General features: G+C 43.6%; 1 protein-coding gene across 4 annotated transcripts in view; it reads left to right on the top strand.

Annotated features, from left to right (window-relative positions):
- The window catches only part of COL16A1 (collagen type XVI alpha 1 chain), a 717,464-nt gene that overhangs the window by 411,275 nt on the left and 288,198 nt on the right, over positions 1–17,991 (top strand). For all 4 annotated transcript variants that reach the window (XM_069223294.1, XM_069223295.1, XM_069223297.1 and 1 more), the window contains 5 exons: positions 1,497–1,535; positions 3,402–3,446; positions 3,562–3,597; positions 11,754–11,876; positions 15,708–15,743. In XM_069223294.1, coding sequence (XP_069079395.1) covers positions 1,497–1,535; positions 3,402–3,446; positions 3,562–3,597; positions 11,754–11,876; positions 15,708–15,743 — 279 coding nt within the window. The remainder of the gene's footprint in view (positions 1–1,496; positions 1,536–3,401; positions 3,447–3,561; positions 3,598–11,753; positions 11,877–15,707; positions 15,744–17,991) is intronic.

Here is a 17,991-nt window from a genome sequence, read left to right as displayed (position 1 = left end):
CAGATGGGTTTGGAAATTAATGTGGTGAAAACAAAATATATGTTGCTTAACCCATGCTGCAAAACAAGACTTAATCCTACCCTGAAAGGGTTCCCCCTTGAATGAGTTCAAACCTTGGAATATCTAGGGATTACTTTTACTGAGCAATTGGATTGGGCCACACATGTTTCTCGGTGCAGACTCAAATTGGAGCATCATATTGGAGGTCTGACAAACGTTCATCTGGGTTTGGTCTTTAGACCAATTTCCCTGGTGATCCATATTTATACTCATCAAGCACTTAGAGCTTCACTTCATTGTGCAGTGCAATGGGGGCATAAGGCTGTTAATGCCCTGGAGATCTCAGAGAACCAGTTTCTGAGGCAGTTTCTGAGACTCCTGGTCAGCACTCCCTTGCTTCCTCTAAGGTTGTATGTGGGGCTCATGACAGTCTCTAGGGGATTGCTGTTAGACCAGTCCTTTATTGGAGCAGACTTTGGGTAACACCTGAGTTGTATTTGTACCAGCAAGGGCTGGAGGAGATACTTAGTCTCCGGGGTCTGGTAATCTTCCCTGGATAAAACATGTCAGAGGGACCATGAGAAATATGGGGACTAAAAGCCTATGGGATGACCCTGGGGGAGCTTCTCCTCTTATCTCTAAAGTGTCCTTTAAGCGGAATTTCAAACAGCTTTAACTGAGCACTCTAATGACTAGGCTAGTCCTAGGTTCTTTGACAAACTATTTTCTTCACCTAAATGATAATTACAAAGTAGAGTGGCTTCTAGATGAAATAGAATCTGCTTTCATTAGGAAGCTCTACATGAAATTCAGATATAGGACCTTGCCTTTGTGCTCGTTTACTGCTAACTGGACCTGCTCCACTAGAGAATTAAAGCAGGCTTGCCCATGCTGTGGAGTAGCCATGGAATCAGTGGTACATGCCCTCTTTTTTTGTCCAGAGTACAGTAAGACTAGGGCAAAATGGTTAATCCCAATACGCAAGAACTTGGGAACCAACCAGCAAATGAAGGCCTACAGCATTTTACAATCTGACACTACCAAACACATAGTATTTGCTGTTTCAAGGTATTTGTATAAAATGTGACAAATCAAGTATAAACTAATTTCTCCAACTGTCACCCCTGAAATCTCTGAGGCTGAGTCATTATATTGCTAACTGCATACTATAATTAGCCCACTTTGTACCTTATGAAGCTGGAGTCTCAAGTGCTTAAAAATTGCCCCATCTTCTAGCTTGTTCTGTATTTCATGGTGGGGGGAGTATCTTTGTATTTTGTTTAATTTTACTTGTGCTTTCTGAGTGATAATCGATTGCTTTTAATGAATGAATGTATTTTTAGAAATGCCTTTTTACTGTTTTAGTGAATTTTATTGATTTTATCTGCTCTTTTATGGCGATTCGCTGAAACAAAGAGGATTGAATGATTTGAATGAATATCATTACTGGTTAAGGGCTTTTTAAAAAACAGAAACTTTTTTCATTTTCTTTTCAGGGCAGCCCAGGCGGACCACCTGGCCCTCCAGGAAAAGATGTAAGTGGCCACCTATGAATAAAGTTCTCTCCCTTTTTAGAGAGGGGTCTACTGTATGATACTGTGATACTTTTACTGTTCTCACTAGCCTTTAGTTTTTCTGCTGAAAGGACATCAGCAGAGGCTTGGTTCAATGTGCACAAGTAATTTCTCTAGAGAGCCTTTGCCTCTGTGCAGTGCAGGTAAATACAGTAGTGGCATGGAGGTTTATGCATTAAGGGATCAATGCACCCCATTCTTTGTCCCAAGACCTTTTGAATCCTGTGTGACTGTACACTGGGTATGTTTTTAGTGGAATAATGCGGTTCATTCATTTTATCATGAAATCATACTATTATGTGAAGCTGAGAGAAGAGGGGATGTGAGTCAGCTTTGCCTATGCGTTGGTCAGGAAGCACTATTTGAGCTTCTCACTGGTGGTGTTGAGTGCAGAGGGCTTGAGCCCTAGTGGTTAATGCTTTGTCCTGGAGATCCTTTGATCTCTGTGTGGTGGTCACGGTGGCACTGGAGTCAGTGTCCATTTGTTATTCAAGTTACCCTTTGCCAGCTGTGTGGTGGGTAAGGGTTTAGGGTTGTTTGTCTTGGTGTTTTCTTCATTGTTTCATAGGTCATTTGGCTTTTTTGGCTTCAATCTCATATGCATTGCAAAGAGCACTGCAAAAATAAGACATATTACATCCAGAGCAAGGATGAACATACAATTCTTGGTGCGAGTAATGCAGGGGACTTTTACATTTTGGTTTAGTCTTCTTTAGATTTTGTGTTTGTATTTGATTGTGACATGCGCCACCTGTACTGTGAGGATTCTTGGTCCGGAATACTGGGACAAGAGAGTTGATGCCGCCCTCCTTCAGGCAGGGCACTCAGCTGCTCGTAATAAACGTATGATATTTTAATTTTTGGAAGTGCATTTTTTGGAACTCAACAGACTTCTCATGTTGTTTAATTGCAACTAAGAAATTCAATTAATTACATTAAATCTTTATTGTCATGTTTTAAATCTGTTGAGCTCTTTGATCAGCACTAAGAATTTCATTTGCAGTGCATCTGACCTGCCAAATGTAATGAATGCTGTCTGACTGATAGGCTATTTCCCCTGAAGCTGTACCCAACTTCATGGTGATAAAGTGGTTCCATTGGAACCTCTGTGACCCACAGATGCACCCTGAAAGTGGGGGAGGGCATCTTTAGTAATCACAGAATGAATGACTCCTAAATACTAGGAGCTTACTCCTACTACATCAGGTAGCTTGCAGGATTTTTTCGACAGGGCCGCTATAATTTACATTATGGTCCCAGACAGAAAATATGTCAGTGTACATGTCATCAGATGAGCAGTCCTAAATTTGGTGGTTCCTCTATCCATTGGCTTTGAGTCTAAGCAAAAGGTTTTCTGTGAAAACTGTATACCATCAGCCCCTAAATAAAGCAGTGCAAGTGAGAGGTAGGTGGATGGCACATTTGTCAGTTTTGGTGGTTATCTTCTTGCCACCCACTTCTGAATGAAGCCCTATAATTTGCAGGTGGCTCTGCAACAGGATATGCCAGTGTCTGTGACATGGGCGTTAGTCTTCAGTACAGGATGAATCAAGATCTGTCCACTCTTGCATGATATACAGAATGGTAAGTATGATAGTAGGGCATATTCCCTCCCCTATCTATGCATCTGAAGTGCTACCCTGTCACTGAAAGAATCTGCCAAGTTCTCTTCGAGCAAGGGTTTGCGAGATTTGGTTTTGAGCATCGTATCAATGACAAAACAGTAGTGTATACTGCTGTATACTGCTTCTTCCCCATATCAAGCACAGGTATTTTCCTTTCTGCTCTCTTCTTGTTTATTAACTTGAATCTGCGCTTCCTTCCCAGGGTGTTCCAGGGCCACCTGGACATGAGGGTCCTACTGGGAAACCTGTAAGTACTTAATATAATTCCATTACATTCCCAGCATCTGATCAGTTTATGATCCAGATTTTTCTGATTGTTGACTTGCAACACTGACCCTTGGTGGAATATTTTTCTTTTTTAGGGAAAACCAGGATTTTCTGGCTCAAAGGGAGAAAAGGTAACATGTTTTTTTACATTTTCTCTCTATTATCTTAGTCAAATAAACAGGTACACGGAGTGCAATAAAATAGGATGTTTTTCCATTTCTAGGGAGGACATTCAAGCATAAATATTACTAATATTTACCCCATGTTGGCATGCTCATGTCTCTAACCGGTGTACACTTTTGAAGGAGTGATCATGAGGGTTACTAACATCTAAACACACCTTTCCATCTATTAAGCAGATCTTATGCCATGGTCTGTGGTATGGCAGAGTTGGTTAAATGCTCCCAAAAATAACAGTTCAGTGTTATTTACTTCACTTCCTTAACCCCATATCTGCTCGTGATCAGCCTATAAAACTTTTCTACCCTTAATGTCTTCCTATCTACTCCTGAGACACCAGCACTGACCTCAACAGGGCCTCTACGTTTGCAAGATCACAAAACAATTGATTTTTAGACATGTACTAATAGTACCTTTTGTGTATCATCTCTCGTGCCGAGTTGGGTGACAACAGAATCTTTTGTCATTTCTTGTAAGACCTTTCTTCTGACAAATTCTAAGACCGTCCCATTGTATCTCTCTTCCTTGAAGCCTACAATGATAGTCGTTGCTTTGATGTTCTTTGTCCTGGTCAAAGCATGCCAGTGACCAATTAGTCATCTTCTGGGTCACTCTCCCCGTGATCATAAGCAGTGGGAGCACAAAAAACATTCACTCGTTTTGGTTCATCACTAGCCATGACTCCATCTAATCTAGTTCAAGAAAGAATTGATTATCTTCTTTGTTTTCTTATCTCATCGTCTCTCTCTCACTTCACTCAGGTTTCCTAAATCCGATTTGCTCCTCTTCCCCACAGTAGCGTTTTAAATCTTGGACACCTTGTTTCTTCTGTTGCTATCTCTTTCCTCTGTGGAGACCTCCCTATATTCCCTTTTGGCTGCCCATTCTGCTAATTGTTGGCTCGTTTTTTTCTGTGTTAAGATTCTCAAAACCTCCTCTCTTTTGCTGAATCCTCTTCAGCAGCCACTTCATCCCTTTCTTCCCCCTTTTTAGTTTTACTCATTGCAACTCCCATCCTGTATGGCTGTGCTGAAAATGTTGCTGCATCTTGTAGCCTTGCTGTCTCTACTGTTGGGTCCTTTTTTTGTGTTTGATGATGTCATCTTAACTTCTCCTGTCAGCTGTTGTAACTTCTTGCTTCTTGTTAACTCGATCTAGCACCTATTTCTGTTACTGTTTCTTGCATCCCACTGACACCTTATCTCTCCTTTGGCTCAAATGTGGCTGTCTGTCGTCAGTGTTGTATAAGGAGAAATGTTTTGTTCTACATTTCTAATAAATAAAAGGTTACCAGTTCTCAATCCAACACCATACTTTCATTGTTCTGGTGAGTACCACTATTCACAAATGTCCTTTATAGATTCGGTGGATGATTTTTCAGTGTTGGTGATCTCTGGATCCCATTTGTGGTGGCAGTGCAGCCTAAGCCATAGCTGACTGAAATATATTGCCAAAGAGTCCCTTTGATTCTATCCAGCAGACATAGGGGGTCATTACGACCTCGGCGGTCGGCGTTAATGTGGCGGTAACTCCTGCCAACAGGTTGGCAGGACTTACTGCCATATTATGACATTGGCGGGTTGGCTTGAGCCAAGCCGCCAATTTACCACTCCGACCGCCACAGCCCGGTGGCCGCCATTGTTCCACCTGCGGGATTATGACCCCGCCTAGCACCATGGTTTTCGTGGCGTTCGTAACTCCACGAAAACCATGGCGGTAGGCCATATCAGTGACAGGGAATTCCTTCCCTGTCACTGATAGAGGTCTCCTCCCCTTCCCCGCCAGTTACCTTCCCCACCCTCCTACCACTCTAAACCTCCCCCACCCCCTACATTCACACCCCCCTTCATACACACACACATGGATTCACACACCCATTCCCACATGCTTACACGCATGCATACATCCATTCACACACACATCCGTACACACTTGCAAACATTCACGCAGGCACGCATTCACATAACACAACATAAACTCACTCACACCTCCATACATGCACACGCATTCAACATGCATCACACACCCGTATTCACGCACACACAAACATTCACACACACACACAACATCCCTCCCCCTCCCCTGTCGGAGACCCAACTTACCTGGATCCAGGGTGTCCTCCAGCAGGATACAGGACGGGGCGCTGCTACTGCCAGTAGCGCCCGCCAGCAGAACACCGCCAGGCCATATTATTGGTTATAATACGGCTGGCGGCGGTTTTCTGGCGTGGTGCTGCTGGTGGCAGCGGCACCACCTTATCGCCGTCCGCCAGCATGGCCACAGGGTGGCGGAAATCCGGCTGTGGTCATAATATTGGGGACGGTTGGTAGCCACAGCAATGATCTTTTGGTGGCCGTCGTTGCGGTTCAAGACGGTTTTTTACTGCAGATGTTAAAATAAGGGCTATAATGTTGGTTTATCATATCTTTTCCTCAGCATTAGGAAAAGTCTGAATTACATAAAAGAGAAATAAAATACACCCAAAGTAGTGGTCATCCATCTAATTTCTCATTTGCTTTATGATTATAGTGCTTACTGCAGGTACTAGAGCAGCAAATACTGTTGTAACCATCCTTTTTTCAGTTTAGGACCTATTGGCCCTAATGCAAGCAACAAAATAGGGCTTGCTTGTTTCTCATACATGTAGCCATAACTGGGATGCAGTGGGCTCCATTGTACCAACTACACTAATGATTGTTTTGCACCTGATGTGTTTACAATATGCTTAACACTAGCCATTTATTATATTTCGAATTACTTCCCTTTTAATAATTCCTTTAAACAAACTCGGGAGAGGTAGGGGTCATTTTGAATTTGTTGGACAGGTGTCTAAACTACTTGGTTAGCGAGGGATCATTTTCACATGTCCCTCAGCAGCCCACAAATAGTATTTTTACTTTAACGCCACAATGACAGTGCATTTTTTAAAGAAACTGATGCACTTTAATGGACAAGGAAGGAAGTACAACAGGCAAAAATGTAATACAGGGGTATTGACCAGAGCAGCAAAGGCTGCTGAGGCTCTGCTATTGCAAACCAAATTCTTACCACATGTTTAAATGAGATGATGGAACTGCAGGTTTGGCCGACAGAAGAGGTGCTGATTTACACAATTCTTTTACTCTGCTAAACCCTAACTGACCACATTCCAAATGCAGAAATTGATCAGGTGTGAAAGACGGAATTAAGAGGTCAGTTTGATTATTTCCAAGCCAGAAATTCAAGCAATAAATCGCATTGTTCTTAGGCGAACCACCATGTTTGCCTTACTAGAAGACAGTAGATAAGTACCAATGCAGATGAACATCCAGATGCATGTCTCCTGTCTAGAGTGACACATTCTAAGCCAAGATAGTGGCTATGTGTTTTTTGGGTGTTTTGTGGGACACCATCTGTTATCTAATGGATTCCTCCTCACACTCAGGCATGCAAACAAATATAGGCCAATAGACGTCTCTTGGACAGTTGTCTAGCACAGTGAACAAGGAGCAAAGAAACCATTGACAGGCCTCAATGTAGTGATTTTCAACAAGTAAACCTTGGACTACATGTTCTAAAATTAATTTGAATCATTCTCTCTGAAACATGCTCAAATCCTCTTGCAAAAGAAACCATTTTACAGAAGGCACTTGGAGGGACGTTTCAGATCCCTTGATGTGAGTGAGCCAGGTTGATCCAAAGGTTGGTGGAGCCGCTCAAGGGATTTTCAGACTACAGGTGGCAAAGCTTAGTGGGGCTGCTCAGGGTGATTGCAGATAATGGCGACAAAGTCCAGCAAGCCCGCTCAGGGTGATTGACCAAAGCAGCCGCAAAGCTTGGTATAGCCACTCAGGGTGATAGCAGATAACGGCTGTGAAGTCCAGCAATGCTGCTTAGGGTGAATGAGGAAAACGGGCAACAAAGTAAAGAGAAGGCTGCTCTAAGTCACTCTAGGGTTGGTGGAAGAGTCCTGGACCACCGGGCAGAGATCCGCAGGCAGCAGTTCCTAGGAACAGTCAGTCCTGTTGGAGTGGCAATCCTGGCATGCAGCAGTCTTTACTCCAGCATTGTTTCCTTAAGTCCAGAAATGTACTGACTTTAGTGGGTCAGAGACCGAGTTATTGTACTCAAAAGTTTCTTTGAAATGGGGGGGGGGTTGACTACAAAGAATTCCTGTGAGGTACACAGGTCCCCCTTTCAGGTTGGCCCCAGCCCCAGTCTACCAGTAGAGGGTAATCAGCCCCTTTGTGAGGGCTCTGATCACTACCTTTTGAGATGTAAGTGGGAGCCCTTCCCAACCTCTTCCCCAGGAAGACCCATCAGTACACACATGAGTGCAGATGCAGCTGAGTATCCTGTGTTGTGGGTGTCTGAAGGGAAAGCACAAGTGTAACTGTCACCTAGCCCAAGCCAGACGTGTATTGGAGATAGGCTGTAGGCACACAGGGTAGGCAGTGCAGAGAAATGCAGACTTTCTAAAAGTCGCATTTCTAAAATAGTAATAATAAATCTGACTTTACCAGTAAAGACAATTTATCATTATCATTCCAAAGGTACCAAACATGATGCAGCCACCCTTTCAGATCAGGAATTACAGCTGAAGAGTATTATAAGGAATCCCCAATGCTCGCCTGTTAGAGGGGCAGGCCTCACATTAATGAAAAACGACTTTGGGAGATTTTCATTGCCAGGACATGAAAAACTTAAAAGTAAACGTCCTTTCTTTCGCTTACACAGCACCCTGCTCCATGAACTACCTAGGGCCTGCTCTGGGGGTGTATAAGGTTTGGCAAGAGGCATTAAATGCCAAGTCAAGGCGGCAGTGAGACAGCACCCACAGGCTCTGCATTGGCAGGCCTGAGGCATGTTTACAGGACTACTAAAGTGGGTGGCACAACCAGTGCTGCAGGCCCACCAGTAGCAATCAATTTACAGGCCCTGGGTATATGGAACACCACTTTACAAGGGACTTACGGGTAAATTAAAAATGCCATTTGTGGATACACCAATGTCACCATGTGTTATGGGAGAAACACATGCACCTTAGCATGGGTTTGCAGTGGTAAAGTGATTAGTGTCCTAAGGCCAGCAAAAAGATACAGCAACAAAACAGGAGGTAAAGGCAAAAAGTCTGGGGCAAGACCACCCTAAAGATACCAGGACTAACACTGACAATAAGATTGTGGCCAAGATATTGGCACAGAGGTTGCAGTCTTTAATGGAGCTACTGGTGCTTCCTGAGCAAGCAGGATTTATACCATAACGGTCCACAGTTTTTAATCTATGAACCTTAATGGCTATTTTACATAAAAGGGTAGAACTTTATGGGCCTGATTACAACTTTGGAGGAGGTGTTAATCTGTCCCAAAAGTGACGGTAAAGTGACGGATATACCACCAGCCGTAATACGAGTCCATTATATCCTATGGAACTCTTAACACGGCTGGTGGTATATCCGTCAAATTTGGGACGGATTAACACCTCCTCCAAAGTTGTAATCAGGCCCTATATCCTTAGACCATCTGTTTTATTCAACACTGAAAAAGCATTTGATGAATTAGAGTGGCCGTTTATGAAGGAGGTAAAGTGATGTATGGGACTTGGTATGAATTTCTTAGACACTAAATTTACTATATACGGGACCTGTGGCTCATGTGAAGATTAATATTCTTTTCTAAAATGCTATTAGCATTAGTAGAGGTACTCGTCTCGGGTATCTATTATCACTGTTGATATTTGCCACAGCTTTTGCTTAGCTTGGCATGCCTGCTGCATGATAGACACTCACATCGAGGTTTCTATGTAATGAGCAAATTGTTGTTGATAACTCTATATGCTGATGATATCATACTTTCTATTTAGAAACTGGAACTCAATATAATCCCCATAATTAGAGAAATAATACAATTTGGCAGTTAGCCTGGTTAGTTGGTTAATTGAAATATGCTGGAGATATTCCCACTTACAAACAGTATGGATGTATTTGCGGTAAATACCCCCTCAATGGTGTGGTACTGAAGTGAGCCATTTAAGGGTATATACCTTGCAATGCAGTAGAAATGCTCAGAAAGAACTTTAGAAGAGCCCGAACTTTCTTAAAGACGTAGTTGTCCTTTTGATAGTTTTACCTATCTTACTGCTGTGGAGAATATCTTCATCAAAATGATTGGGATTCTGAGGTTTTCATATCTGTTTGCAAATATCCCTCTCCATATACCTGCTAAGTGTTTTAGATGCCTTAAATAAGTATTGTGAAACTGATATGGGGAAGTAAACATCTGCGAGTGCAGTGAAAATGTGCTAAAGCAGCCGATGATGAAAAGAGGTAGGGCAATCCCAGGCTTTGTTTTATATTACCATGTAGCCCAGGCACATTATGCTAATTACTGGTTAGACTAGAGGTCCTTTCTTATGCATGTGAGGCTTGAATGTAGGATGGTTTAGCCTCACTCGGCATTGAAGGTGTGTAGGACACCTACTTTTCAACGGGGGATGTAGACATGGTGGGGATGACTAGATGTGCACAGTGGGAATTGGCCAAAAGAATTGGTGCCAAAATGCCTTATTCTTTTTTGTTGACCATAGCCAGTGATCCTCTTTTACCACCCACCCTTGAAAGATCTTCCAGAAACATATTAATAGACTTGGGCATTATGGTGGTGGGTGATTCCTTGCTTAAAGGTATGTTTATGGAAGTACAGAAATATAAGACTAAGGGAGGTGAGCCACCTTTGGCAGTCATGCTTTTTCGTAGAATACATTTGGCGGCTAACACAATATGTTCTGATTTCACCCTTCCACCTTTGAAGGTGCCGCTGGTCACTACAGTTATTTAATGAAAGGACACGAGGCAGGCCATCTCTTTTAAATATGCTAAGATGTTGAACAATGGACCATCACAAGAATATACAGCTAAGCGAGCTTTGGAGAGTATATTGGAATAATCACTGTCTGTTGGTTGTTGGAAATGTAGTGCTTATTTTAAAGAAATACCATTTAATTATAGGCATAAACTGATGCACTTTAGGTGCATCCATTGTGTTTGCTGCATACAATAACATTTAGCGAAATATTCTCTTGAGGGGTTGTATGTACAAAAAGTAATGCAAATAATGTGGGTTTCCTGCATATCTCTTGGTTATGTCAGGTGGTGTTGGAGTTCCGGCATAAGTGTTTGAAACAAATAAGTGGAAAGATTAAAAATACTCTTGATCCAAAGCCATTTGGGACATAAATATGGGGGTGCTTAAGAAAATTCAATAATTTTTAGCTATGATATTATTGTTAGCCAAAAGGGTGGTGGTAATATATTGGATGACAATAATACCACATAAGCACGAATCATGGTTCAAAGCTTTACTGCATTGTGATGAATGTGCTAGTAAGTATGCCGTTATTACTCATCCCATTGTTCACCCAATTTATTGCACCAAGAAGAATACTCTGATATTATAATGGTATGTTTTTGTTTTACCTGGGTTGTGGATATTTGTCACTTGTATTGGTAGTCCCATCATTACTGCTGGAACTGTATTTGAGTGTAGGTACCAAGGAGGTTTATTACTGTGATTTAACAATAATGTGTCTGTAAGTTTATGTACAGCAACTACCAGTATCACTGTTGTTTATGTTTATGTACTGAAAGAAAATTTGCTAATTTACTATTCTAAATCCAGTTCTAGCATATTTGGTGACTAGGGCCACCAATATATTTATGTATGGTAAATATACTGGTAATATAATATAATATAATTCTTGTGAAGCTATATTTTTGTAATATGCATTTACTCTATATAATGCTTTGCACGGAACACTAATTTAATTAAGCGAAGAAATTTTGTTTTAAGCATTTCAGCTTAACTGAGGTGTTGTTAAAACTGGCTTAATCTTGTTATCAGGAGAAATTCTTATCCGTATATAATGGTTGTCTCTGACTCCCAAGTCTGCATAATTTGCTTTCATTTACTCCCCATCTGTTCCACTTTAATATCTTCGGTTATCTGTGTTTAATGACTTTGTACTGGTCTATGCTTTACACTTCCTGACATTGTTTGAGCATGCATTGACACTGAACAGAATTCAACACTTCATATTAAGTTCAGCCTTTTTATTCATTCTCTTTTCACAGGGAGACGCCTGTGAGGTTTGTCCAACCCTGCCCACAGGAATTGCAAATGCAATTGGTCTTCCAGGTAAACCTGGACCCAAAGGGGAGCCTGGACCTCCAGGCATCGGCGAACCAGGCAAGCTGGTAGGTTTGGATAATATGAAGACACAATCCTGTGGAGAAAAGACATGGTCGTATTGCGGTTCTGTACTACTTATGAGGGATTTCTTGGATAGGCTTGGACCAAAGGGTGCAGCACCTTCCAGTAATGGTTCCCACTTGATAGCGGGTGCATTTTGAGAGGAACAAATTTCTCTCCTTGCAGGGCAAGGAATCAGGTTAGATAGGAATATGGAGCAAAGAAAGACACAGGAAGAAGGAGGACTGTATAAGGTGTATTGGGGAGTTAAAAGAAAGGTGAACTACAATCGAGGTGAGGAAAAAGTAATTGAGCCTATTTAGGTAAAAGAGAAAGCCTTGTGATTGAAGGGAACGATGGGATAGACAAGACCTAGAGGTAAACAATAGGAGAAGGGCCAGAACTGAAAAAGATGTTGAAAGAAACCATGGTCTAAGCACCAGAAAGTTTGGAGTTTTGTATTGTGGAAACAAGGATGAACGTACAAAGGTAGGAAGTGACCAAATGCCACAGGTGTAAAGGCACTGGTACACCTAATTTGTCTGTTAAATCATTTTAGACTATGAAGAGTGGCTGGTGAAAAAGCTGGTACATTCTGCATACCTAGCAGTTGTAGTAGGGGCCCCTACAGAGGGGAATGAGTGTTGTTTAGAAGCCAGATGTACATTTGGTCCACAGGTGCTATGGCGTGTAGAATTAGTAGATTAGCTCTCTTTTTTTTTCTGCAACTGCTTCTTATGTGCGCACGTTTGGGTGTGTGTGTATGTGTGTGCCTCCTGTGCAAATGCGAATGTGACATGCTCGTTAGACATTTTATCAGTATTTAAACAATACTGTGAAAAGTTATATTCCACCCTCATTAATTTTGATTCGGCTGAAATAGCTGAGTTTTTAGATAATGTTGGTCCAACCTAGGTGGAAGATGAAATGGGCAAATTTCTCAACTCTCGCATTACAATTAGGAATATTAAGGGTGCTGTAGGTGGTTTGGCTAGTGGCAAGGAATTATATAGCATAGGTTGATATTCTGGAATCCGAGTTACTGGATATATTTAACACAGCTATAGTTACGGGGAGACCAAGTCCATATGTGATGGACGCAATAATTACTGTTCTTCAGAAGCCAGGTCGAGATTCCCATTTGTGCTCCTCATATAGGCCGCTCTCACTCTTGAATACTGACAATAAGATTTTGGCCAAGATATTGCAATAGAGGTTGAAACCTTTAATGGAGCTACTGGTGCTTCCTGAGCAAACAGGATTTCTACCACAATGATCCACAGCTTTTAGTCTATGAACCTTAATCGCTATTTTACATATGGTAGAGCATGACCTTCCGGCAGCGTGTTTTATTAAACGCTGAAGAAGCGTTTGATGCATCAAAGTGGGTGTTTATGAGGGAGGTAATATGATGTATAAGATTTGGTATGAATTTCCTATACAACACATTTATCATAAACATTTGTGTGTGTGTTCCTATGTGTCTGTGTGTTAGAAATGTCCCATGCAGGTGTGAATGTGACGTCCTGGTCAGACATTTTAGCAGTATTTAAACAATACTGTGAGAAGATATATTCCACCTGCATTCATTTTGATTCAGGTGAAATTGCTGAGTTTTTGGATAATGTTGGTCCTACCTGGGTGGAAGATAAGATGCGTAAAAGTCTCAACTCTCCCATTACAGTTGAGGATATTATAGGTGCTCTAGCTGGTTTTGCTTGTGGCAGGGAGCTTTATAAAGAATAGATTGACATTCTGGGTGTTGTGTGTTAGTAGTCAGTTGAGGCGGTGATGTAGCAGGAGGTGTAGCAAGATATTTTTTGTGTAAGGGTATTGTCTGGCAGGAGTTCATGATGTTGTAGGAGGAGCAGACGGAAGATGGTTTATATACCATGCAAATTGCATGGCAGGAGCTTACGGTGATGTAGCAGGAAATGGGTGTTTGGTAAATGTTGCACTTGGCTGGACTGTTTTTTATCAAGTGTTGGTGCAAGGGTTTTTTGAGTTGCTCATTAACCTTGCCACGTCAAATGGTATAGATTGTATGAGGGTCTCTCTGTATAAAATGCAGACTCACTCATTGCTATTCTCAAATTCACTTTAACATGCCAGTTTAGACTGACATTTAGCAGTCATATTTTTTTCTGTTAAATATTTACATTTGCACCACACCCATCTTTCTGACTCCCTTGACCTTGATAGTTATGCCTTGATTTATATTAGAAAGCACAGTGCACCGTTCCGCCATGGGGATGGAGCAAATTACTCCGCACCCATGCTGGAGGGGCCACCTGCCTGATTTATAAAGGACCGTCAAGCTTTCGGTCATTTATAAAAGCATTGGTAGGAACTCCCGCTACAGCGGTTCCTGACAATTCTTTTTACTATGTGCTACAGGGATGCAAAAAAATGGCTGCATGTCCAACAACCTAAATTGGGCAGGTGGACATGTAGTAATTTCTCTGGCAGCCCTTTCTCCCTGGGGGTGTCAGAGAAGTTTGTCCACGGCAGAGACAGAGCAGTCCCACCATGGCCAAACTAAGGGGGTCATTCTGACCTTGGCGGTCCATGACCGCCATGGCGGAGTGCAGCGGTAGCACCGCCAACGGGCTGGCGGTGCTTCCTGGGCGATTCTGACCGCGGCGGTAAAGCCGCGGTCGGAAAAGGGAAGCCGGCAGTTTCCCGCCGGTTTCCCGCTGGCCCAGGGAACCCGCCATGGCGGCTCTGCTTGCAGCACCGCCATGGGGATTCCGACCGCCTTCCCGCCAGCCTGTTTCTGGCGGTGTCCACCGCCGAAACCAGGATGGCGGGAACGGGTGCCGTGGGGCCCCTGGGGGCCCCTGCACTGCCCATGCCACTGGCATGGCCAGTGCAGGGGCCCCCTAACAGGGCCCCACAAAGATTTTCACTGTCTGCTTAGCAGACAGTGAAAATCGCGACGGGTGCCACTGCACCCGTCGCACCCCTTCAACACCGCCGGCTCCATTCCGAGCCGGCTTCATTGTTGAAGGGGTTGTCCCGCTGGGCCGGCCGGCGGTCTTCTGGCGGTCGCCCGCCGGCCCAGCGGGAAAGCCGGAATGACCGCCGCGGTCTTTTGACCGCGGTGCGGTCTTTCGGCGGGAACCGCTTGGCGGGCGCGACCGCCGCGGTCAGAATGACCGCCTAAATGTCCACCACATACAGATTGGGCAGGCGGACCACTATGTTGACAGTCCCCTTCCCAACAACATATAAATCGGGCTTATGACTTCTTTACAAGGGTTGACAGAATGTGCTCTGCTATGCCATACTTTGTTAAGCTATATATGTCTAGCATAAAACAGTCTAAACTATCTCGAGGTGTATTGATTTTGTACCACTTGATCTACTTCTTCACTAGATTATCCAAGCAGAGTAGTCATTTGCTAGAGAAGAGTTTTCTCCACCACATTTTCTGTTCTTACCATTTGTGCTTTTGAGCTACAGAATTCCTTGACAGATGTCATACACATAATGAAAGCAGCATTCCACCACCTTGGACATCAGTGATGGACCAGTGCATTTTTTAAAATTCCTTTTATAACTCCAGGCACGAGGCTGCAGCTTGTTAAAAAAGATGCAGTTATTAAACCTAACAAAAAATGAAGGAGCTACTTCACTTAAACTCTTATCTGCCAGCCTGGGTATATCACTGGTGTTACATTAGGCAAACTGGCAACATTTTGGAGACACCCCTAAATTATAATCAGCCTTTGAGAACAATTTGAATCTGTCCTGGAACCTTTGTTGAATTTCACTTCTATGATGCATTGAAGTACCCTTCCTTCTCCCAACTTTTCCTCTTTTTTCTATCTTAGGGTTCAGATGGAAAACCAGGTCCAAAGGGTGAGCCGGTAAGTAGATCCTGGTTTATCTTTGTCTTGTCGAGGACAGTTTCTTGAAGTCTGTCTGTTGCAGTCAGGTGCCTTTGGAACCATTACTTCACCACATTGACAATATAAGCATTTCTGGGGAAGCAATTGCCAAGAAGGCAAGTAGTGCCAACCATGTGCCTTTCTAAGAGATTTTAATATGCAGCTTAAAAAAGAATCGTGACCAAACCTTTTTAAAAGCCACAATGTGTAGATGTGTTCACTTCGGAGTGCAAAATAAATGAATCAATTTCAAACTGCCTCCTTAGCGCCAGGTTGTCTTGTGGTAAGTGTGAGAGGATTTTGTGAAACTTAAAAAATATAAAGGTATGTTAATGTTCTCGTCTGTGTGCCTATGAGAAACCCTGGCATGAAGATCTGTTCTGCATTTTGCTATCACAATATCTCAGTCTATGCTATGTGTTCAGCTTTAGCTTGAAGCAGAATTCCTGTTCTTTTATATTTAACTGTCTTTTTTTATGCCCAACACACACCATCACTGTAGGAAGTTGGCTCTGCATGCACTATTTCAAAGTAAGGAATAGTATGCACAGAGTCCAAGGGTTCCCCTTAGAGGTAAGATAGTGGCAAAAAGAGATAATACTAATGCTCTATTTTGTGGTAGTGTGGTCGAGCAGTAGGCTTATCAAAGGAGTAGTGTTAAGCATTTGTTGTACATACACACAGGCAATAAATGAGGAACACACACTCAGAGACAATTCCAGCCAATAGGTTTTGTTATAGAAAAATATATTTTCTTAGTTTATTTTAAGAACCACAGGTTCAAATTCTACATGTAATATCTCATTTGAAAGGTATTGCAGGTAAGTACTTTAGGAACTTTGAATAATTACAGTAGCATATATACTTTTCACATAAAACACAAATAGCTGTTTTAAAAGTGGACACAGTGCAATTTTCACAGTTCCTGGGGGAGGTAAAGTATTGTTAGTTTTTGCAGGTAAGTAACCCACCTACAGGGTTCAGTTTTGGGTCCAAGGTAGCCCACCGTTGGGGGTTCAGAGCAACCCCAAAGTTACCACACCAGCAGCTCAGGGCCGGTCAGGTGCAGAGGTCAAAGAGGTGCCCAAAACACATAGGCTTCAATGGAGAGAAGGGGGTGCCCCGGTTCCGGTCTGCCAGCAGGTAAGTACCCGCGTCTTCGGAGGGCAGACCAGGGGGGTTTTGTAGGGCACCGGGGGGGACACAAGTCCACACAGAAAGTACACCCTCAGCAGCGCGGGGTGGCCGGGTGCAGTGTGCAAACAAGCGTCGGGTTTCCAATGGGAGTCAATGGGAGACCAAGGGGTCTCTTCAGTGGTGCAGGCAGGCAAGGGGGGGGCTCCTCGGGGTAGCCACCACCTGGGCAAGGGAGAGGGCCTCCTGGGGGTCACTCCTGCTCTGGAGTTCCGATCCTTCAGGTGCTGGGGGCTGCGGGTGCAGGGTCTTTTCCAGCCGTCTGGATTTTTAGAGTCAGGCAGTCGCGGTCAGGGGGAGCCTGGAGATTCCCTCTGCAGGTGTCGCTGTGGGGGCTCAGGGGGGACAACTTTGGTTACTCACAGTCTCGGAGTCGCCGGAGGGTCCTCCCTGAGGTGTTGGTTCTCCATCAGTCGAGTCGGGGTCGCCGGGTGCAGTGTTGCAAGTCTCACGCTTCTTGCGGGGATTGCAGGGGTCTTTAAATCTGCTCCTCTGAAACAAAGTTGCAGTCTTTTTGGAACAGGGCCGCTGTCCTCAGGAGTTTCTTGTTCCTCTTGAAGCAGGGCAGTCCTCTGAGGATTCAGAGGTCGCTGGGCCTGGAGAAAGCGTCGCTGGGGCAGGTTTCTTTAGAAGGCAGGAGACAGGCCGGTAGGACTGGGGCCAAAGCAGTTGGTGTCTTCTTTCTTCTTCTGCAGGGGTTTTCAGCTCAGCAGTCTTCTTCTTCGGTAAGTTGCAGGAATCTAAATTCTTAGGTTCAGGGGAGCCCTTAAATACTAAATTTAAGGGCGTGTTTAGGTCTGGGGGGTTAGTAGCCAATGGCTACTAGCCCTGACGGTGGGTACACCCTCTTTGTGCCTCCTCCCAAGGGGAGGGGGTCACATTCCTATCCCTATTGGGGGAATCCTCCATCTGCAAGATGGAGGATTTCTAAAAGTCGAAGTCACCTCAGCTCAGGACACCTTAGGGGCTGTCCTGACTGGCCAGTGACTCCTCCTTGTTTTTCTCATTATCTCTCCTGGACTTGCCGCCAAAA

This window comes from Pleurodeles waltl, chromosome 3_1, assembly GCF_031143425.1.
Source record: "Pleurodeles waltl isolate 20211129_DDA chromosome 3_1, aPleWal1.hap1.20221129, whole genome shotgun sequence".
Classification (NCBI taxonomy): domain Eukaryota; kingdom Metazoa; phylum Chordata; class Amphibia; order Caudata; family Salamandridae; genus Pleurodeles; species Pleurodeles waltl.
The sequence above is the reverse complement of the archived record's forward strand: the minus strand, read 5'-3'. Positions and strand labels throughout refer to the sequence as shown.